The sequence below is a fragment of the Pongo abelii genome, chromosome 4 (genome assembly GCF_028885655.2).
Source record: "Pongo abelii isolate AG06213 chromosome 4, NHGRI_mPonAbe1-v2.0_pri, whole genome shotgun sequence".
In the NCBI taxonomy this organism is placed as follows: domain Eukaryota; kingdom Metazoa; phylum Chordata; class Mammalia; order Primates; family Hominidae; genus Pongo; species Pongo abelii.
The window spans coordinates 118459201-118482867 of NC_071989.2; the positions used below are offsets into that span (position 1 = coordinate 118459201).

The window sequence follows — 23667 nt, forward strand, 5'->3', positions numbered from 1 at the left end:
CACTTGGGTTGCTTCTACCTTTTGGATATTGTGAATAATGCTGCTATGAATATGGGTGTACCCTCTTCTATTTGAGTCTGTAATATTTAAATTATGATGAAGAAACATGATTTATGAGGGAAAGAATAAAATGCACAATATATATTAGTTTCATATTTTCAAAATAACATTCATGTTACATCCTGTGTCCCATCTTCTTAGTGCTTTGATCACAGAGCTCTTCAGAGACTTGATCTCAGAGACACAGGAATAAATTGCCAAACAAATCCACTCAGTTTTCAAGGATATTAGTGTATAGTGAGAAAGGGTGGTATTTGTTCATCCTCCCCAAAAAGGAATATAATTTTAACATTAAAAACATAAGTCAATAGAGCTAATTACATTTGATGCTGAAGGCTTTGTTTTATCCAGCCTCTGACAGCAGGAGATAATTGGGAATTCAACCCTGAACAATCCTATCCCTTGAAAATATCATAAAGGAAAGCTATTGCCAAATCCAATCAAACCTAATTTTCTTGCCATTGATATGCCAACTGTAAATTAAATGAAAATCATTGAAACACCTTCACATGGGCATTCTGAGAGCTCCATCATGCCTCTATTTCAATTTCCACCTTTCTCGCTTGGGTTGAAGCAATCATGACCATTGATATGTCGAATATGTGACTTAAAAAAATCAACACCACTGTATTAACTGAATAGTTGCAAAGAAATAGCGAAACTCTTTTTTTTTATCAGAATAACAATGACAAGAAGAGAAACTTTCTGTAGCATAAAATTATGTGTATTTTAATTTATGACCCATCTTTTCCCAAGAAAATTTTAAGACCCCTGACTTGGTTTTAAGGGGTTTTTGTTTTATAAATTTCTAATGTTTCAAATGGAAAGATACTAAGACCCATTCTTATTTGATATTGTAATTTATCCAAGTTGTTGGATTACATTTAAATATTTTCATCTCCTAAATTCTGTTTTATGTAGTAAGTTCTTATAAAAGCATACTAAACTTTCGGTATATTAAATATTAATTTTTTAAAAAAGTTTTAAAACATAAGTTTCAAAGCCTTATACATTAGGCTAAAGCTGATTGTTTCATCATCCCCTTGCAATAATTTCTACTACTCTTAGTAAAAAATCTAAGCTGAAATCCATGTATGATGTTTAATATTGAGTGTCAACTTGATTGGATTGAAGGATGCAATGTATTGTTCCTGGGTGTGTCTGTGAGGATGTTGCCAAAGGAGATTAACATTTGAGTCAGTGGACTGGGAAAGCAGACCCACCCTCAATCTGGGTGGGCATAATCTAATCAGCTGCCAGTGCAGCTAGGAAAAAAGCAGGCAGAGGAACATGGAAGGACTAGACTGGCTGAGTCTTCTTGCCTCCATGTTTCTCCTGTGCTGGATGCTTCCTGCCCTTGAACATTGGACTCCAAGTTCTTTAGCTTTTGGACTCCTGGACTTACACCAGTGGTTTTCCAGGGGCTCTCAGGCCTTCAGCCACAGACTGAAGGCTGCATTTGGCTTCCCTACTTTTGAGGTTTTGAGACTTGGACTGTCTTCCTGGCTCCTTAGCTTGCAGATGGCCTATTGTGGGACTTCGCCTTGTGATCATGTGAGTCAATACTCCTTAATAAACTCCCTTTCATATATACATCTATCTTATTAGTCCTGTACCTCTAGAGAACCCTGACACACGATGGCTTCCCTTGTTGCATAATCTGGACCAAACTTACCTTTGTAATTTCATCTCCTCTCCATCCCTATGTGGCCTCTTCTTCAGCTCTGCAGGATTCTTTGCCTTTCTTTGAGCATTCTAAACTCACTCCCATTCCATCAGGATATGTCGGGTTATGTGCAGTACTATGTAACTCCTCAAATCTCAAACACTTAAAACAGAAAAGTTTTTCCTTCTCAGTTCCATCATTTTTATTAAGGGAGGCAAAGGTAAGAGGTGACTCACTATTTTGAACAGAAATTATTGTTCTAAAGGGAATTATTATTCAAAAGGGAAAAAAGACACTGTAAATTGTCAAGCCAACAAGTAAATACTTCAGCCCAGAAATGACACACATAGCTTCCGTTCATAATCACTGCCAGAAATAACCATATGACCCACCACAACACAACAGGGCCAGAAAATAGAAAGCACTCCTATGAATCTCAAAGGAGGGAGAAGCAGAAATATTTAGCAAAAAGCATGAATCATTACTCTATCAATTTTTCACTTGCTACTGATAGTTTGGGGAATGCTCTTTCCTCTGAAAGTCGGATGACTCACTCTTTCGCTTCATTCTGGTCTTTGTCAAAATCCTTAGAAAGGTCATTCCTGCTGTTATTTTTGTTCTTCACTTGTCTCTACCTGAAATTATATCATATTTTTATTTTTTGCTTGTTTTACACACACACAAGTGCATTATTTTTAATATGTATGGTATTATATTTTCTGTCCTGTTCATTGATTCATTGATATATCCCCAGTGACTAAAAGAGTATTTGGAGCTCAGCAGACAATGAATAAATATTTTCTGAATGAGTGATTGAATATATTAGATTGATGCATACATGTTTAGAACATATATCTCTAATTCTATCTCTGTCTATATGGTGAAATATCAGTTCATATATATGTTGCAAAGAGGCAAATTTAATTTTATACCACATTTTAACTATAAAGAGAAAATTTAATTTCTAGAGGTTTAGAAAACCATTCAGTTCTTCCTCATGAGGCTCCCTCTGCTGGTTTTCTTGTAGCCAGGCCAAGATGAAGCTCAGTAACTCAGTTTCAAAATGATTCAAATCTAGAAAATCAAGAGAGCTTTTAAATATTAACTTGCTTTCTTTAGGATAGCTGTTTTAGTTTTTGTATTCCTCTTCCCTCCATTCTCTGTTCCAATACGGCATTTAGATTTATAGGGAGAGGTCTGGTCTGTGTAAGGAAGTAGATGGGAGCCTGGGTCCTTAAATCTTCCCAATGTTCACTTACTCCTCCCTGACCTCAGCTGTAGAGTGGATAAACTAGTATGCTTTCTTCAATAATGTGCACTGAAGTAGATCCAATTTCTGTCTATTTGGTCTTAATATGCTAATACCAGAGACCTGTCTCCTATCATTTGCTTCTTTGCTTCTCTTCTCACCCTGACAATTGCATGTGTCATTGAAAACGTTTGCATACAATATCCCTCCTAGTGACTTAACAGTTCCTCAGTCCTGCAGGAGCTAATGCTACTAACCTGTCAGACTCAGGCTCCTTATCTATTTACATGTTTCTAGACCACACCGCTTCTCCTGAGGTACAGGGTGAGGACATCAAGTACCCTTAAATCTATCTTTCTCTCCAACTTTTTTTTTTTTTTTTTGAGATGGAGTCTCTCCCTGTCGCCCAGGCCGGAGTACAGTGGTGGGATCTTGGTTCACTGCAAGCTCCGCCTCCCAGGTTCATGCCATTCTCCCGCCTCAGCCTTCCGGGTAGCTGGGACTACAGGCACCTGCCACCACACCTGGCTATTTTTTTTGTATTTTTAGTAGAGATGGGGTTTCACTGTGTTAGCCAAGATGGTCTCGATCTCCTGACCTGTGTTCCACCCACCTCGGCCTCCCAAAGTGCTGGGATTACAGGCCTGAGCCACTGTGCCCGACCCCAACCTTTTTTTTTACCCTCCACAATGTCTCTGCTTGGAATAGATTCTTTTCTTCCTTAAGACATGCCTTCCCATGAGGCCGTAAGTCTCATGACCTAGTTATCATGATGGAGAATGTATGCTATGGAAGAAATTCTACTGTATGTGTTCTCTAGTCATTGCTTTTTATTGGGAAGCTTTTGATTGGGAAGCCAAGCAAAAAGCTAGAGCTAGAGATTAACCGATTGGTTTTTTCAGATTTTCTATTTCTTCGTGTTTTGAAGCAATATTCAAAGCATTATTGGATTGCTAATAGTCTGGCTATGTATTAAAAAGCTGCACTGGTGATTCTGAGATGTTTGACCTTTACCTTATTCATTAATTTATGAAAGATGATTCACCCCCTTTCCAAAATAGAGTCAGCTTCGGAAATGTTACTGGAAGGTTGGATATCACAGGGATCTTCCAACTAAAAAATGTTTTGAAAACACATTTTATTTTTATTTTGGCTTTTCAGTGAAACAGGAAAAAAATAACAAGCCAAATTATCCTGGAAATCTATGTCACCATGAAAAATACATGTAGCAGAAAAGTAACTTAAGTCATCAACAGAATTTGTAAAACTATACAAATATATAAATGTATATTATAGAAGATAATTTAAAATGCATTTTGCTCTAAGTTTCCAAAAGCATTCTTCATGTCAAATTTAATAACTAGAATCAGTACAAGGAGCCTCACAAATACCTAGTCTCCAGTGTCCAACCTGAGGTTGAGAAGTACTGTGTGGACTGAATTTGTTACCACACATGTCTTTTCTACAGAGGCATTGGCACAACAGAGTTTCATGACTCTACCTTCCTTTGTATTAAATATTTAGCCCACAGAGGAGGTGACAAGTGTCATCAATTAATCACAGATAAAACAAATAGGGGTGTTCTTATTTATTTTACTTCAGCAAATTGAGATGTGAAGAAGAATGAAGAAGCTGGAGGAGACTATGGTGACTTTAATTGAGAGTCACTGGCAGACACAAAGTGAAAACTTAGTATGTGAGCAGTTGGATAATGTTTGAAAGCAACCCCAAAGCAATTTCCAATCAGCTAACTTTGAAATTTGGAAGCAAAGTTCAGTGAAACTATAGAACTGCTCTTCTCAACTAGAAGCAATATGAAAAAGGACACTCAGAAAATAACTAACTAACTAGTAGACAGTTACAGAGAAGGTTTTTACTGGTAGAAACAAAAGAATCAATTACTTAAATTATAATTGTTAAACATCACTATAGTTTCTAAAACTGTTGGTGTGAGTTATTTTTATCTGTTACCTCTGTATGCTCCCTTTCTCCAAACACCCACTCATCAATGCATGAGTCAAGATATTTTAGATATTTTATTCCTTAAATGTCTATTTGGTATACCCCACAAACCACTATAAATCATTTGCTTTCCTTTTTTTCAAAAAAAAAATTCTATCAGGAGAAAAGCCGATGTTCATGCTGCTGTTACTCAGAATTTACTACAGTATTCTAACATTCTAGTGAAACTTAAAAACTTAAAAGTTTTATGAATATTCTCAATGAGGCAGCATGTGTGAAAGAGAAATTGCTTTCGTGGTTACTAAGAGAAACCTATGGAAACTTATGAAACCCATAATAAAACCTATGAAACCCATAATAAATAAATGAAGGAAGTCTTGAGTTTATTCTTTCAAGATAAACATAAGCATAAATGATAAAACACCATAGAAAGAAGTTTTAGATAGAAATTTAGACACTTTTTAACAGTAGAGGCATTTAAAGGTGACTAAGAGCCATGCAAGGTAAACAGACATGTAGAATCTTTCTCTTTCTCTATTTTTCTCCTATCAGCTCAAAGTGGGAAGAATGGGAAAACAACTAAGGCTGAGAAATCATAAGCTGAACAATAAGAGAGTAGTTGAAATAATTTATCTGGTACCCAACCCAGTCTATGACTCAGAATCGTTGTGAGTTTTGAAGCAAAGTGAATACTAAACATAAATTACAAAGAAATCCAATTGAATTTGTGGTAAATGAACTTTTTGGAAGAAGTAAGAATTAGTTATTAAAATAAAGTATAGTAAAGTTTATTTTTAAGCCATTTATATAAACTTAAAAGGTGATGCTTTCTTTCAAACTTTTTTCTTTTTTTCTTTTTTTGTCCTGGGTAAACTTGCAGAATAAGCAGAAAACAAGGCCGAAGATGCAAAAGAAAAGAAAGGAGAGTTAACTTTTATTGAATGGTCTGATAATGTTCTAAGCCATACAATGTTCATTTATTTAACTAGTGTCTTTCATCTCCAAGTCCACCCTTGTTTTCTCTGCTTTGTGATGCTGGAGAACAGGAAGCACATCAGAAAGAGTTTCAGCATGAGAGGGAAGAAAACACCTGATTCTTCTAGTTTTCTCACTCTTTCTGATAGTGTGGTTTCAGCAAGATAGATACAAGTTGTTTCAGTTTTCACTTTTTTCTGCACTCCCGGAACCAGTTGTATTGTGCCCCCTCAAAAGTACCAGCAATAACTGGGCATTGTCTCCCCATCAAGGATCCGAGTCCGGCTGTGTGAAGTGCCTTCTACATCCCTTCGATTTTAACAATGCAAACCTCTTCTCTCTGATTCCGTGGCTCCAAATGTGGTAGCAGTTTCCTGGAGCTACTGTTTCTGTGTTATTGCTTGTTCCCTTTCCATTCATTCAGTTTCTAACATCTTTGAAAATAATTTCTTACATTAAATTCTCTCTGTTAAAATGGTTGACAGGTTTGCTTTCTTTCCTAATTAGCTTCTAAATGATATCACTCTTTACATAAATTGTGTCAATTTTATAAATGAGTAAATGGAAATGAAAACGGGTTCAGTAACTTGCCTAATGTTCCGTAGTTGGCAGAAGGCGTAACTAGAGTGTGATTCCAGATCTACACCCCACAGTCTTTGCTAATATTGCAAAAAGAATCAGCGAAATAGCAGAAAGACCATGAGAAATGCATGTTGCCAAATATTAAGAATTTTAAAAATAATCTAAGAATAAAGGTGTCAGTATTCTGATTAATCATCTCTCTCTCTCCTTTTCTTTCTTTCTCCATATATCTATATATAAAGATTTTTTTAGCTCCTTTCCAAATCACCACTATGACATAAAAAGGGTTACTTTAAAAAAGGCATGAAGCCACAAGAAAAAAAGATAATAGCATGTTGGAAGTATTAAGAAAATTGTGGAAGTAAGAAAGAAGGTGAACAGGTAGAAATACGCTAAGCAGAGCGGAGAAAACATAAACCTAAGTCTGCAGTGAGGAGGCCTTAAGGACCATGCCTCAGAATGCTAGAAAAGTTTCAGAAATTGGAAATACCAGGTTTCTTTTACAAAGATGGTGCTGAAACAGCAGGATTTGTTGAAATTCTTGTAAGTAGCAGTTAGATCTCCAGAGTCCCCTTACTAAAACTTACAGCTTAGTTGTTATATCTTGCTACAAATAATAAAAAGATTACAATAAAAATAACAAAAATATTTTATTACAATAAAAATAAAAAAACAATAAAAAGATTACAAATTAGAAGGACGTTCAGAGTTTGGTAAGGCTCATGTCACTGATGGCTTTAATGAGAGAGAGGTTTGGATGGAAGGATGGGAGAAAATTGAAACCTCGATGGGTTTAGGAGTGAGTGATGAAGAGGGACTCAGGAGGAGATAGTGAATAGTTGATGGAACAAGATTTTGGAAGAGACAAGATTTGGAGAAAAGGGACTAGCTGGTCTTCTATAGATTTTTTTTTTTTTTTTTTACAAGTGAAGAAAGCAAAGATGGAGGAAGGTATTTGGAAAGGTGTATTGGGAGATATTTCTAGGAACTTGCATAGTCTCCATTTGAGAACACAAGGATAAGATAAAAGGTTTAGAAAGAGAAACATAAGTTTGAATTAGCTATACAGGAAATCAAAACGGCAACCTACACGCAACATTTTTCTGCCATATGTTATTGTTATCTTAAACAAAGAATGATACCTAAATTCACATAATATAGGTCACAAACTTTGGCCCATGGAACAAACTTAACTTGAAGATATGCTATTAAAAAATTAGTTGCCAACATTTGGTTACTTAGCTACTTTTATTTTGAAAAATAATCCCATTGAAAAGCTTCTCTAAAGGCTGGATGATTTTACAATACTGACGTACATTTTGGAATGTAACCGAGTGGTGGGAAATTTCTCTAGATGGGATAGGTATTCATTAGCCGGCTTCACTAATTTATGTTATCTTTCTGACCTGGTAGTCATTTGAGTTTGACACCCCTGATAAAAATCTCTGTCTCTTGAGTATCACCAAGTCACCTGTGTGAAATTGAGGTATGAGTATTATCTATATTTTTTAGTTTTCAGGAAAGGAATATAAGACATCACAAAAACTCCACCCTATTACTCTTACTCATAGGTTCAGAACTTCAGATGAAGTGAAGTTCCATTTCTAAAATAACTCCTATTTGTATGAATGTCTTCAGCAGTTGCTCCTGGACCTTCCAGGATCATATGAATTCATTCTCATAAACTCACAGGACAGAGTAAAACCACCATCTCTCATGAATCCCCTCTGGCATCTGTTAAAGATCAAGCCACTCAATCTGAGATGACCAGCCCTTCCAGATTCAAATCTCTGAAATAGGGTTTGTTTGGTTTGGTATAAATTGACTATAAAATGCCAATCAAATAAGATGCCATACTGTTTTTATTTGAATAATAGTTAATTACAGGATTGTTAGCTTATGTTCATTCTGTTTTCAAGAAATAATTCTTATATGGTAACTCATTAATTAATTTGTAATGAATTTCCATCAAACTGATGAATATCAATGTTCTGAGAATCAGTTATCAAGTATGCTGTACAATCATGAGATAAATGTCAATTGAGAAAAATACTAGATGTAATCTTGGAAATTTTTGACTACTGAAATCACTTCAAGTGTGATTAAAAGTTGGTCATTAATTTAGAACTAAGAAATAACTATTAAACAGCTTGTATCAGGATAACAAATTCTTTCTAAACAATACCTCAATTTAATGAAAAGAAAGTTCTCTTACTATGTAGCTATCTTGGTATTTTTCATCTTATGTATTTCTGCCATGTAGACCTCAATTTTGGGAGGTGGCATTTTCTTTTCTAATTAAATTACTTCCTTCCTATAAGGAAGCTCATAGGGCTTGGTTTGCTTATGTAGTTTCTCTTCTCTTTTCTTCATAACTTCTTGAAAGTGATTTTTCTCTGCTAACTTTTTATCTTTAAGTTCTTGGGCTTTGTATATTGCATCTTCTTTTTCTCGGATCTTTAGCTCTTCCTGCCACTGTTACAGAGAGAAAACATCATTCACGTGATTTTCCATGAAAAAATGCATATCAATTTAGCTGCTCAAAATGCAGATTCTTATATCCAATTATCCTTTTAGGTTTTTTCCATGACATTCCTCAAAAATTTTATATCTACCACACTGGCAAAACACATGTGTCATCTATTAGAATGCATGTAAGTCCCACAAAACAGAATTTCCTCAATATATTTAAAGACAAAAAAATCATTAAAAAGAAGACATTATAGGTTTTATATTTCCGTATTCCAAATGGTTTTACGTTCTTCATCAATATTGGTATTTACACGACAGCATGGGTTATAAAATGAAGAACCAGGTGAAAGCAAAACAGAAAGAAAAAATACAGAAAATACAAATTAAACAGAAAGGCAAAAACTCTAATACTATTCTCTATGAAGTTAAAAATGAAATTAATGGTCAGGTAAATGCATACTATGCAGAAGACCAGTAAAAAAAACTCTAAAGAATTTATCTTAATTGGCCATGCTAATTTTTTCTTTTTCTTTTGCTTTCACTTTATAACCCACGATGTCATGTAAATAGTAGTATATCTGAAGGCAAGAGCCTTAAGAATGAGTAACACGTATTGTAAGTAATGATAATCAAACATCATCATGAAAAAAATATGTATATAAAATTAGGAGGAACTTTTTTTCTCTTCTAATACATTTGATGAAGGAAATGATAAAAACAGATGGTAAACACTTTATGCTGGGTAAAACATTCGGGGCAGAATCCTAGTATGAAATATTGGACATTCCTAAAGATACTGCCAATGCTGTCTTTTTGTCACCCTCAGCTCATGCATATACACAAATGATCTGTCTGAGATTAGCAACCTATCAATTAATTTATAGATTACTATATATACCAGTACTGTGAATCACAAATAACATTTGTCATCTGGGATATTCAGATAATAAAAAGCAAAGCTAAAACATCAGAGTCCATAGCATGTGACTCAGTTTTGACGAATGCATTGAAATTTTGTATAATGTTAATATACTCATATTAAACATTAAAAATAAAAGCATAATAATATCAAATCCATTATTTATTCCCAGTTGAGTTTTAATTACGTAAGAAATACAAAAGTTAACTGTACTTATCTTAAGGCTGTATTTATAAACAGTTATTTCTCATACGTTTGGTTTCTCAGGAACCAGTTTTGCATAAAATATATGGGAAATTAAGGCAAAACCTACAGTACAGTCAGGCACAGGCTGAAATTCATGCTGTGGTTTAGTCTACAAGTTCTATGATACTCAACTATGACATTATTTTTCTCATATAATTAATTATCTAGTTGTTTAAGAAAATTACCAATTTTATTAGCGTAGAAGTTATAGTTGGTATAATAATGACAGTATCTATAAACAAAGAGCACTAATCTATCCTATATGAAAGATTTCGATAGATCTCATTATTTTGTTTTTTAAGGCTCACGCCTGTAATCCCAGCACTTTGGGAGGCGGAGGCGGGTGGATCACGAGGTCAGGAGATCGAGACCATCCTGGCTAACACAGTGAAACCCCGTCTCTAGTAAACAAAATACAAACAAAATTAGCCGGGCGTGGTGGCGGGCGCCCATAGTCCCAGCTACTTGGGAGGCTGAGGCAGGAGAATGGCGTGAACCCGGGAGGCAGAGCTTGCAGTGAGCCGAGGTTGTGCCACTGCATTCCAGCCTGGGCCACAGAGCGAGACTCCGTCTCAAAAAAAAAAAAAAAAAAAAAAAAATTGTGAAAAATCAAAAGAGAATTAATTCTTAAGAACTGCCAGCAAATTAAAATTCTTGGTTTCCCAAACAGCATGTATAAAAGCATCAATACATATAAAAGCAGCCAAGAAGGGGTATCATATCATCACTGTCCAGAAGACAGCTCTTCCCTCTTTCCCTCTTCTTAGAATTTGGAATGGCTGCAATTCACCATAACATCAAAATCCTTCTTTTCATTAGGCTTAGGAAAAAGCATACTTTCTTTTTTTGTTGTTTATTTATTTATTTTTTATTTTATTATTATTATACTTTTTTAGGGTACATGTGCACAATGTGCAGGTTTGTTACATATGTATACATGTGCCATGTTGGTTTTTGTCTCTGGTGACCATGACAACAGATCAATTTGGGTAAATAATTGTATTTTTTGACTTTATATGCCATTATTATTGTCTATTGTGGTAGCTAGGAGGATGCAAAAAAATAGATATGTTTGAAATCTATGGGAAATGGAAGCACCATTTACTGCTTTATTCAACTAATTCACTCAGTGATTCAATGATCATGGTATGGAATACTAGCAATGTATAAGGTACCTTAATATCTCCTAAGCAATGAGGTATATTTTCTATTCCCTGCATATGATAACCCCTCAACAAAAGTCTGTTGGCTTAGAAGGAGAATTATATCTGTGGATGTGTTTTTGTTATGTGTCGATATTGCAGATCCCATCCTCCCACTTCCAATTCTGGTTAGGAATCATAAGCCAAGAACTTGAGCAGCTATGAAAAAGTGGAAGGGAAAGTAGATTTGGAGTAGGGAAATCTGTTTTTGGGTATAGACTCATTTACTTAAAACATGGAGCAAGTAACTGAATTTTAAGCAAGTTTGTTCTTCTTATTGGTAAATATTTTACAGGGTTGTGAGGATTAAATTAACCACTGTAAGGGCATTTTGTAAAGCACAAAGTATAAGTACAAAGCACTATTGCTACACCCATCTGAAAAGAAGTGGTATATACATGAATACTGAAAAAAAACATAATATTCAGAGACAATTCAATAAACCTTCCAAAATCAGTACTATGAATTACTAGTTTATTAGGCTAGCCACACATCAAACAATTTGGATCTATAAGTTTTCAAGCATATTTTTGAAAAAGATTGATTTATCCTTTTTTAGCTACAATATAAGCAGGCTCATGGCAGTGATTACTTGGATAATGCTTACACCCTTGGAAAAAGGAAAAGATGATGGATGGTTGTTACGAGCTATCTCTGTATCTCTGTCATTCATAATACTCTCCTCTGTTTCTTTAGCCCTAGACAGACCAAAGTAGTTATTTATGCATGCGTGTGTGTGTGTGTGTGTGTGTGTGTGTGTGTGTGTGTGTGTGTGTGTGTGATGTTGGCAAATTGCTATCTCTTATAATCTCTTCTAGATAATTTAGTTGAAGTAATTAGTGGGAAAATATAGATGTTGAAATTTATAAACCATTTGAAATTTTTGAAGATGACCTGTACATATATTGGTTTAACAAAAAGTTTATTAGTGAATAATAGAATATTGCAGCTCTCGTTTTGTCATTTCAAGGTATCAGTCAGTCTCCAAAGCCCGATACTTACAGCTGTTGCTAGAGTGACTTAATTACTAGCGATGTGGTGAAAACTATTTAATGTGATCAGTAAATAAAATAATCTCTTCACAAGATTACTACTTAAAAGTAGTGTGAAAAAATTGTTAATTGCAATCTGAGAGATAATATTGAACTACTGGTGATAAAATTAAGTGCATTATATATGCTATATATTTTATTCAAAGAAAAAACCAGAAAAGCATTTTCTCTCGTACTTTAAATTCTGCTCTTAAAAAGAACGAGGCATAAAATGATGTGTATTTGGTAAGAAATTATCAACTAAATATAGCACAATGAATTAAAGTATCTTCTGTGAATAGCCTTGTATTGCCACTGCTTTTTAAACTCATACTAAGAACAAAGTGATTAACAGTCTTTCTGATCTGTCAAGGGTAAAGAACGGTCACTGAAAATTGAGCCAAAAGATTTTTGTTCTGTTTTTAGAACTACACTGCGGAAGAAATCAGTGTTCAGTGTTCAATATAAGATTCTTGTCACAAGAAATCAGTACTAATTCAGAAAACAGGATTAGGTTAGTATTTTACAAATGACAGAAGGTCAAATTTTCTGTAACGCAATGAAGACACTGAGGTGTACAGATAACATAGTGAGATATAATTCAGTTTGGCAAACCAATCATGGCTCTACTTTTAAATTTCACATATTAAGGTTTCAGTCTCAGAACTACATTTTATCATTTAAAGTGCTTTTAAAGAACAGAGCTTTTGCTGCTAGTTAAAAAAAAAAAATCAATCTTACGTGATGGTCAATGATTTTTGCCAACTCTTTATCTGCCTTGGTGAAGAAATCTGGATATGGAAACATGGGAATTTCTGATACAGAAGGATGTTCCCTTCAAAAGAGCACAAGAACAAATCCAACATTAGGTATAGGTATTCCTATTCCCCAGAAATAGAACTGTAAGTCATAATTTATTATTAAGCATTTTGATTCTTCATTGTTAACATAAAGTATTTACTTTGTGTAGACTATGGTATGTTAGCTTTTAGGTTTTGTAAGCCATCTTGCGTCACTAAAACTGATAATTTTGAGGGTAGGACATGACATATAGGATGATTAAACTGCCCATCCCCATACACAGCTCCACAACCCTGGAAGTTCTGGTGGAAGCCTAAGCCTAAGAATTTGTTCTAAGATATGCTGAAGAAATGATGTGATTTCAATACATTTCCAAAGTCTTTGTATTACTAAGGGTGGAATTGTGGTAGACAGATTAGCATAGTTCAGTGAAATTGTTGGCAGTACAAAGCTGGGCCTCAAACTAAGGGAGACTTAGTATTAAATTATTCACATAATTATTGTATTATTAAAGTCATTATGAAGAAATTGTGTGAATCCAGGAACACTTAAAGTAATAAGACGGTGATAGGTGGTTTTGAGGGTGGGAAAGTGGGGCTAAAGGAGAAAGTCTTAAGGAAGAGTCTAAAAAGAGGCAGCCAGTGAGAAATTTCCATTCAAAAAAGTCTAGTCAATTTTTAAGACTGGAACTAATTTTCTGCCTTTCCCATTCCAGTGTACTCTACATTCTTGACATCCGACAGTCCCCTCATTTCATCAGGTTCTGTTTGTCTATTCTGCACTAAAGGCTTCTCAAATCTTCCCAATTACCTTCATCTCCACCATCACTTCCCTAGGCCAAGCCACCATAATCTCTCACCTGGATGAAGGCTTCATGTTCAGAATTCCTGCATCCATCTTTACTCTTGTCTCTATACAGTAGCCAGAATTGTTTTCAAAATACAGAGTAGATCATGTCAATCTCCTACATCAAACTGTTCAATATTTCTCCATTAGCTTTAAGATTAAGATTACATTTGTTAAGGAAGCCTGAAGTAAACTGTGCATTTGTTAAAGTGGTTTTGCCTGGTTTCTCCAGACTTATTTCTTTCCTTTACTTGCTTGGGTCTATGCATCCCTAATGCACAGGCTTTCTTGCAGTTGCTGGAATGTATGTTGTTCCATTCCACTGTTGCTTGTTTTCACATGCTGTCATTTCTTTCTCTTATGCTTTTCTCTTTCTCTTACCCCTGCTGCAGGGCTGGTTAATGCCTACTCACCCTTCAGCTCTCAGTTCTAGCCCATTACCATAGCTCTCAATCTACCATGGATATTTCCTTCTTTATACTTACTTCAAGTTGTAATTTTACATTTATCATGTCCCCGTGTGAGTTTTATGTTTTCCTGACTAGAGTATGAGCTAGATGATCATGGAGACTTTTGCCTGTTTACTTACCATTGTTTCCTCAGTGCCCAACACAGTGCCACTAGATATTCAATGAATGTTTGTATGTTTGCTGAATGATTAAATGAATAAATGAGAACTATGACATGCTTTAATACTCTTTATTTTCCAAGCCATCAATAAGAGTCTACCACACAACACTCTTGTGTTAGTGGAGTAGTATCCAGTATTGCAAACGGAGGGCAATTTCAGGAGACACGTTGAGAGTAGAGTTGACAGTAGGAGTTCAAAAGAAAATAATGGAAGTTACAGGCAACCAGGAAAAATGGAACCCTCTCCCAACTTAATTAATATTCAGAAACACTGTGTGGCAGAAAAGCACTGAGCTTCTTAATGCATGCAGAATAGGGTCTTCAGCCATTCTATTAAAGTACTGTATTATAGAAAAATATGATCCTAGAAAGCTGGGGACATGCAGGGGCTGACAATTGGTTTAAGTAAATTCATTCAATGAAATTTGGGCAGTTTTGATATTCAAAGAATTGTGCCAAATGCTATAAAAAGAGAAATAAAACAATCTTAAAATCATTTTAAGGTTAAAAGTGTTCAAATTGTCTAAAATTTTTTCTTGAACAAGAAGTGTTTAAGTTTTAAAAAATGTAGGCAACATAATATCAAAAGACCTTTAACATGGGAAAAACAAATGAATATGCTTATACATCTGTGATTTCTTAGTTACCTCTGTTGAATTTTGTGCTAGAAAATAAAAATTTATAGAGAACATAATGAAAGATAACACAAGAGAAGTAAGCATTCAGGGATAGAAACAGAAAAAAAATATAGTAAAATGTCTAAGCATATGGGCTCTGTACTTAGGCAAATCTCAAAGCAAATTTTGGTTCAACCACTTAGTGTTATTTAATCCTTCTGTTCTTCAGTTTCTTCATCCTTAATATTGAAAAATAATAGCACCTGCCTTATTATTGTTTTCACAAGGAATAAGAAGGAATTAGGTAGAAATCAAACACTAAACAAGTTTCAGCTGCAATATCTTTTCTTTATCATCTTCATTGTCAAAAGAATTCAGAGGAAAAAGCCATGGTGTTTAGCTGGTATTATCAATTATAAGAAAAAGGAATGGAGGACTAGACAATTTTGTCGGCATTAAATGAGATGTAGAATTTTGACATTTGAAGTTAAATGAACAGTAGAAAGAGACTTTTCAAGAAAGATGGTATACTAGTTTCCGAGGGCTACTTTAACAAATTACCACAAACTAGGAGGCTTAGATAAACAGAAATTCATTGTCTCACAGTTCTGGAGGAAAAAAAATTCTAAATCGAAGTGTTTGTTAGCAGCTTTGTATACTCCGGAAGCTTTGGGGAAAAATTTATTCCTTGCTGCTCCTAGCTTCTAGTGGCTGTTGGTTCTTTGGTATTCCTAGGCTTGTAGATACTTCACTCCTGCCTCTGTCTCTATCTCCACATGGCTTTTTCCTTCTGTGACTCTGGGTGTCTCCTACTGTTCTGTTTCATACAATGACATTTAATTTTTAATTTTTTATTTTTTTGGGTACACAGTAGGTATATATATTTATGGTGTATATGAGATGTTTTGATACAGGCATGCAATGCATAATAATCACATCATAGGAGGAGGAGCCAAGATGGCCGAATAGGAACAGCTCCGGTCTACAGCTCCCAGCGTGAGCGACGCAGAAGACGGGTGATTTCTGCATTTCCATCTGAGGTACTGGGTTCATCTCACTAGGGAGTGCCAGACAGTGGGCGCAGGTCAGTAGGTGAGCGCACCGTGTGCCAGCCGAAATAGGGGCAAGGCATTGCCTCACTCGGGAAGCATAAGGGGTCAGGGAGTTCCCTTTCCTAGTCAAAGAAAGGGGTGACAGACGGCACCTGGAAAATCGGGCCACTCCCACCCGAATACTGTGCTTTTCCGACGGGCTTAGGAAACGGTGCCCCAGGAGAGTATAGCCCGCACCTGGCTCAGAGGGTCCTACGCCCACAGAGTCTCGCTGATAGCTAGCACAACAGTCTGAGATCAAACAGCAAGTAGGCAGCGAGGCTGGGGGAGGGGCGCCTGCCATTGCCCAGGCTCACTTAGGTAAACAAAGCAGCCAGGAAGCTTGAACTGGGTGGAGCCCACCACAGCTCAAGGAGGCCTGCCTGCCTCTGTAGGCTCCACCTCTGGGGGCAGGGCACAGACAAACAAAAAGACAGCAGTAACCTCTGCAGACTTAAATGTCCCTGTCTGACAGCTTTGAGGAGAGCAGTGGTTCTCCCAGCACGCAGCTGGAGATCTGAGAATGGGCAGACTGCCTCAGGTGGGTCCCTGACCCCTGACCCCCGAGCAGCCTAATTGGGAGGCACCCCCCAGCAGGGGCAGACTGACACCTCACACGGCCACCCAGGTACTCCAACAGACCTGCAGCTGAGGGTCCTGTCTGTTAGAAGGAAAAGGACATCCACACCAAAAACCCATCTGTACATCACCATCATCAAAGACCAAAAGTAGATAAAACCACAAAGATGGGGAAAAAACAGAGCAGAAAAACTGGAAACTCTAAAAAGCAGAGTACCTCTCCTCCTCCAAAGGAACGCAGTTCCTCACCAGCAACAGAACAAAGCTGGATGGAGAATGACTTTGACGAGCTGAGAGAAGAAGGCTTCAGACGATCAAATTACTCTGAGCTACGGGAGGATATTCAAACTAAAGGCAAAGAAGTTGAAAACTTTGAAAAAAATTTAGAAGAATGTATAACTAGAATAACCAATACAGAGAAGTGCTTAAAGGAGCTGATGGAGCTGAAAACCAAGGCTCGAGAACTACGTGAAGAATGCAGAAGCCTCAGGAGCCAATGCGATCAAATGGAAGAAAGGGTATCAGCCCTGGAAGATGAAATGAATGAAATGAAGTGAGAAGGGAAGTTTAGAGAAAAAAGAATAAAAAGAAATGAGCAAAGCCTCCAAGAAATGTGGGACTATGTGAAAAGACCAAATCTACGTCTGATTGGTGTACCTGAAAGTGACGGGGAGAATGGAAACAAATTGGAAAACACTCTGCAGGATATTATCCAGGAGAACTTCCCCAATCTAGCAAGGCAGGCCAACATTCAGATTCAGGAAATACAGAGAATGCCACAAAGATACTCCTCGAGAAGAGCAACTCCAAGACACATAATTGTCAGATTCACCAAAGTTGAAATGAAGGAAAAAATGTTAAGGGCAGCCAGAGAGAAAGGTCGGGTTACCATCAAAGGGAAGCCCATCAGACTAACAGCAGATCTCTCAGCAGAAAGCCTACAAGCCAGAAGAGAGTGGGGGCCAATATTCAACATTCTTAAAGAAAAGAATTTCCAACCCAGAATTTCATATCCAGCCAAACTAAGCTTCATAAGTGAAGGAGAAATAAAATACTTTACAGACAAGCAAATGCTGAGAGATTTTGTCACCACCAGGCCTGCCCTAAAAGAGCTCCTGAAGGAAGCGCTAAACATGGAAAGGCACAACTGGTACCAGCCGCTGCAAAATCATGCCAAAATGTAAAGACCATCGAGACTAGGAAGAGACTGCATCAACTAACGAGCAAAATAACCAGCTAACATCATAATGACAGGATCAAATTCACACATAACAATATTAACTTTAAACATAAATGGACTAAATGCTCCAATTAAAAGACACAGACTGGCAAATTGGATAAAGAGTCAAGACCCATCAGTGTGCTGTATTCAGGAAACCCATCTCACATGCAGAGACACACATAGGCTCAAAATAAAAGGATGGAGGAAGATCTCCCAAGCAAATGGAAACCAAAAAAAGGCAGGGGTGGCAATCCTAGTCTCTGATAAAACAGACTTTAAACCAACAAAGATCAAAAGAGACAAAGAAGGCCATTACATAATGGTAAAGGGATTAATTCAACAAGAAGAGCTAACTATCCTAAATATATATGCACCCAATACAGGAGCACCCACATTCATAAAGCAAGTCCTGAGTGACCTACAAAGAGACTTAGACTCCCACACATTAATAATGGGAGACTTTAACACCCCACTGTCAACATTAGATCAACGAGACAGAAAGTCAACAAGGATACCCAGGAATTGAACTCAGCTCTGCACCAAGTGGACCTAATAGACATCTACAGAACTCTCCACCCCAAATCAACAGAATATACATTTTTTTCAGCACCACACCACACCTATTCCAAAATTGATCACATACTTGGAAGTAAAGCTCTCCTCAATAAATGTAAAAGAACAGAAATTATAACAAACTATCTCTCAGATCACAGTGCAATCAAGCTAGAACTCAGGATTAAGAATCTCACTCAAAACCGCTCAATTACATGGAAACTGAACAACCTGCTCCTGAATGACTACTGGGTACATAATGAAATGAAGGCAGAAATAAAGATGTTCTTTGAAACCAATGAGAACCAAGACACAACATACCAGAATCTCTGGGACACATTCAAAGTAGTGTGTAGAGGGAAATTTATAGCACTAAATGCCCATAAGAGAAAGCAGGAAAGATCTAAAATTGACACCCTAACATCACAATTAAAAGAACTAGAAAAGCAAGAGCAAACACATTCAAAAGCTAGCAGAAGGCAAGAAATAACTAAAATCAGAGCAGAACTGAAGGAAATAGAGACACAAAAAACCCTTCAAAAAATCAATGAATCCAGGAACTGGTTTTTTGAAAGGATCAACAAAATTGATAGACTGCTAGCAAGATTAATAAAGAAAAAAAGAGAAGAATCAAATAGATGCAATAAAAAATGTTAAAGGAGATATCACCACCAATCCCACAGAAATACAAACTACCATCAGAGAATACTACAAACACCTCTACGCAAATAAACTAGAAAATCTAGAAGAAATGGATAAATTCCTCAACACATACACCCTCCCAAGACTAAACCACGAAGAAGTTGAATCTCTGAATAGACCAATAACAGGAGCTGAAATTGTGGCAATAATCAATAGCTTACCAACCAAAAAAAGTCCAGGACCAAATGGGTTCACAGCCGAATTCTACCAGAGGTACAAAGAGGAACTGGTACCATTCCTTCTGAAACTATTCCAATCAATAGAAAAAGAGGGAATCCTCCCTAACTCATTTTATGAGGCCAGCATCATCCTGATAACAAAGCCTGGCAGAGACACAACAAAAAAAGAGAATTTTAGACCAATATCCTTGATGAACATTGATGCAAAAATCCTCAATAAAATACTGGCAAACAGAATCCAGCAGCACATCAAAAAGCTTATCCACCATGATCAAGTGGGCTTCATCCCTGGGATGCAAGGCTGGTTCAATATACGCAAATCAATAAATGTAATCCAGCATATAAACAGAACCAAAGACAAAAACCACATGATTATCTCAATAGATGCAGAAAAGGCCTCTGACAAAATTCAACAACCCTTCATGCTAAAAACTCTCAATAAATTGGGTATTGATGGGACGTATCTCAAAATAATAAGAGTTATCTATGACAAACCCACAGCCAATATCATACTGAATGGGCAAAAACTGGAAGCATTCCCTTTGAAAACTGGCACAAGACAGGGATGCCCTCTCTCACCACTTCTATTCAACATAGTGTTGGAAGTTCTGGCCAGGGCAATTAGGCAGGAGAAGAAAATAAAGGGTATTTAATTAGGAAAAGAGGAAGTCAAATTGTCCCTGTTTGCAGATGACATGATTGTATATCTAGAAAATCCCATTGTCTCAGCCCAAAATCTCCTTAAGCTGATAAGCAACTTCAGCAAAGTCTCAGGATACAAAATCAATGTACAAAAATCACAAGCATTCTTATACATCAATAACAGACGAACAGAGAGCCAAATCATGAGTGAACTCCCATTCACAATTGCTTCAAAGAGAATAAAATACCTAGGAATCCAACTTACAAGGGACATGAAGGACCTCTTCAAGGAGAGCTACAAACCACTGCTCAAGGAAATAAAAGAGGATACAAACAAATGGAAGAACATTCCATGCTTATGGGTAGGAAGAATCAATATCGTGAAAATGGCCATCCTTCCCAAGGTAATTTACAGATTCAATGCCATCCCCATCAAGCTACCAATGATTTTCTTCACAGAATTGGAAAAAACTACTTTAAAGTTCATATGGAACCAAAAAAGAGCCCGCATCACCAAGTCAATCCTAAGCCAAAAGAACAAAGCTGGAGGCATCACACTACCTGACTTCAAACTATACTACAAGGCTACAGTAACCAAAACAGCATGGTACTGGTACCAAAACAGAGATATAGATCAATGGAACAGAACAGAGCCCTCAGAAATAATGCCACGTATCTACAACTATCTGATCTTTGACAAACCTGAGAAAAAGAAGAAATGGGGAAAGGATTCCCTATTTAATAAATGGTGCTGGGAAAACTGGCTAGCCATATGTAGAAAGCTGAAACTGGATCCCTTCCTTACACTTTATACAAAAATCAATTCAAAATGGATTAAAGACTTAAATGTTAGACCTAAAACCATAAAAACCCTAGAAGAAAACCTAGGCATTACCATTCAGGACACAGGCATGGGCAAGGACTTCATGTCTAAAACACCAAAAGCAATGGCACCAAAAGCCTAAATTGACAAATGGGATCTAATTAAACTAAAGAGCTTTTGCACAGCAAAAGAAACTACCATCAGAGTGAACAGGCAACCTACAAAATGGGAGAAAATTTTCACAACCTACTCATCTGACAAAGGGCTAATATCCAGAATCTACAATGAACTCCAACAAATTTACAAGAAAAAAACAACCCCATCAAAAAGTGGGCTAAGGACATGAACAGACACTTGTCAAAAGAAGACATTTATGCAGCCAAAAAACACATGAAAAAATGCTCACCATCACTGGCCATCAGAGAAATGCAAATCAAAATCACAATGAGATACCATCTCACACCAGTTAGAATGGCAATCATTAAAAAGTCAGGAAACAACAGGTGCTGGAGAGGATGTGGAGAAATAGGAACACTTTTACACTGTTGGTGGGACTGTAAACTGGTTCAACCTGTGGGGAAGTCAGTGTGGCGATTCCTCAGGGATATAGAACTAGAAATTCCATTCGACCCAGCCATCCCATTACTGGGTATATACCCAAAGGACTATAAATCATGCTGCTATAAAGACACATGCACACGTATGTTTATTGTGGCATTATTCACAATAGCAAAGACTTGGAACCAACCGAAATGTCCAACAATGATAGACTGGATTAAGAAAATGTGGCACATATACACCATGGAATACTATGCAGCCATAAAAAATGATGATTTCATGTCCTTTGTAGGGACATGGATGAAATTGGAAATCATCATTCTCAGTAAACTATCGCAAGAACAAAAAACCAAACACCACATATTCTCACTCATAGGTGGGAATTGAATAATGAGAACACATGGACACAGGAAGGGGAACATCACACTTCGGGGACTGTTGTGGGGTGGGGGGAGAGGGGAGGGATAGCATTGGGAGATATATCTAATGCTAGATGACGAGTTAGTGGGTGCAGCGCACCAGCATGGCACATGTATACATATGTAACTTACCTGCACATTGTGCACATGTACCATAAAACCTAAAGTATAATAATAATAATAATAAATAAATTTAAAAAAAAAGAAATAAATAATATTTATACTTTTGTTCCAGTCTTGAAAAATTAGAGGAAAAAAATGAAGTAACCAAAGAAACATAACTTTCAATGACTACTGTAAAATTTAAAAAAAGACAAATATCAAAATAAAAAAATTAGTAAACATGCAAACAAAGCAAAACTAAAGTTGACTTCCTAAAACCACCAATTTCATTAAATATACTTATGAACTCCTAAAAAAAAAAAAAAAAATCACATCATAGAGAATGGGTTATACACCCCCTGAAGCATTTATCCCTCATGTTATAAACAATCCAATTATACTTTTTAAGTTATTTTAAAATGTACAATTAAGTTATTGTTAACTATAGTCACTCCATTTTGCTGTCAAATAGTAGGTCATATTCATTCTTTTGATTTTTTGTACCCATTAACCATTCCTACCTTTCCCCCCAACCCCCTGCTTTCCTTCCCAGCCCTGGTAACAATCCTACTCTCTGTGTCCATGCGTTCAATTGTTTTGATGGCATAAGGACATGTTTTATAAGGATACTGTCATTGAATTTAAGGTCCACAAGAGCAAGGTAGCCTTAATATTCCCTTCAGTTTCCCTAAACTTTAGACAGGCCTCTGACCTCTCTCTTCTTATCACAATATTCACTTTAGAAAACTTTCAATTGTAAATTTTCTGTCTGCCCTTTTGAGATATAAATATTCTTCCATCCTCTTGGTAGTTTTATAACACAGGAATTTCTTTCTCAATGACCTGGAGCCATCTCTTTGAAAGATATCCTCAAGGAAGATAGCCACCATCTGCCCAGTCTCTGTGGGAGGTCTGGGAGCCTAACTTAGGTAAGTGACAAACAGCAAACACATCACAATGACCTAATCACATGAATCAACACACTTTCTAATGTGCTCTAGTATGTTTCCACTGGCTAACCCCAGCACGTACACATCCTCCTGTCTTTTTTTTTTTTTCCCCCGGAAGAGTTGAGTTTAATTTCTCTCCTCCACTGGAATAGTCTTGAATAAACTCCTCTTTGGCTGTTTAATTTGTCCAGTACAACTTTTCTTTGACACATTATGATTCAGGATAATCTCATCTCGAGATCCTTACTTTAATCACATCTACCAAAACTCTCTCTCCAAAGAAGGTCATATTTATAGGTACAAGGGGTTAAGACTTAGTCATATCTTTTGGGGAAAACAAACCTGCTACAGATGACAAAACAGGAACAAAGACTCAGGAAAAGAAAATAAATAACTGATTTCAGAAAATGTATGTAGACTGAGATGGCTGGGACTGAGACTACATTGAAGTGAAGAGGAGCTGACTAATTTATTCATTTATTCAAACATTTATTGCAAGGGGATGTTGTTATTAGGAGTGGGAAGAAATAATAAGAAGAAAAAGCTTAGATTCTTCTGTCCAGAAACTTGAAGTTCACATGGGGGAAGAC

General features: G+C 36.5%; 1 protein-coding gene across 9 annotated transcripts in view; it reads right to left on the minus strand.

Moving 5' to 3' along the window:
- Window positions 1-1913: 1913 nt before the first annotated feature.
- TMEM232 (transmembrane protein 232) overlaps window positions 1914-23667 on the minus strand; it is a 332283-nt gene continuing 310529 nt past the window's right edge. For 8 of the 9 annotated variants that reach the window (XM_054555806.2, XM_054555796.2, XM_054555807.2 and 5 more), the window contains 2 exons: window positions 13106-13199; window positions 5804-8969 (listed from right to left, as the gene is read on the minus strand). In XM_054555806.2, the coding sequence (XP_054411781.2) occupies window positions 8793-8969; window positions 13106-13199 (271 nt within the window). In that variant the 3' untranslated portion in view covers window positions 5804-8792. Of the gene's footprint in view, window positions 2362-5803; window positions 8970-13105; window positions 13200-23667 lie in introns of those variants that run through there. The other variant, XR_008525429.2, reaches the window with a different exon arrangement.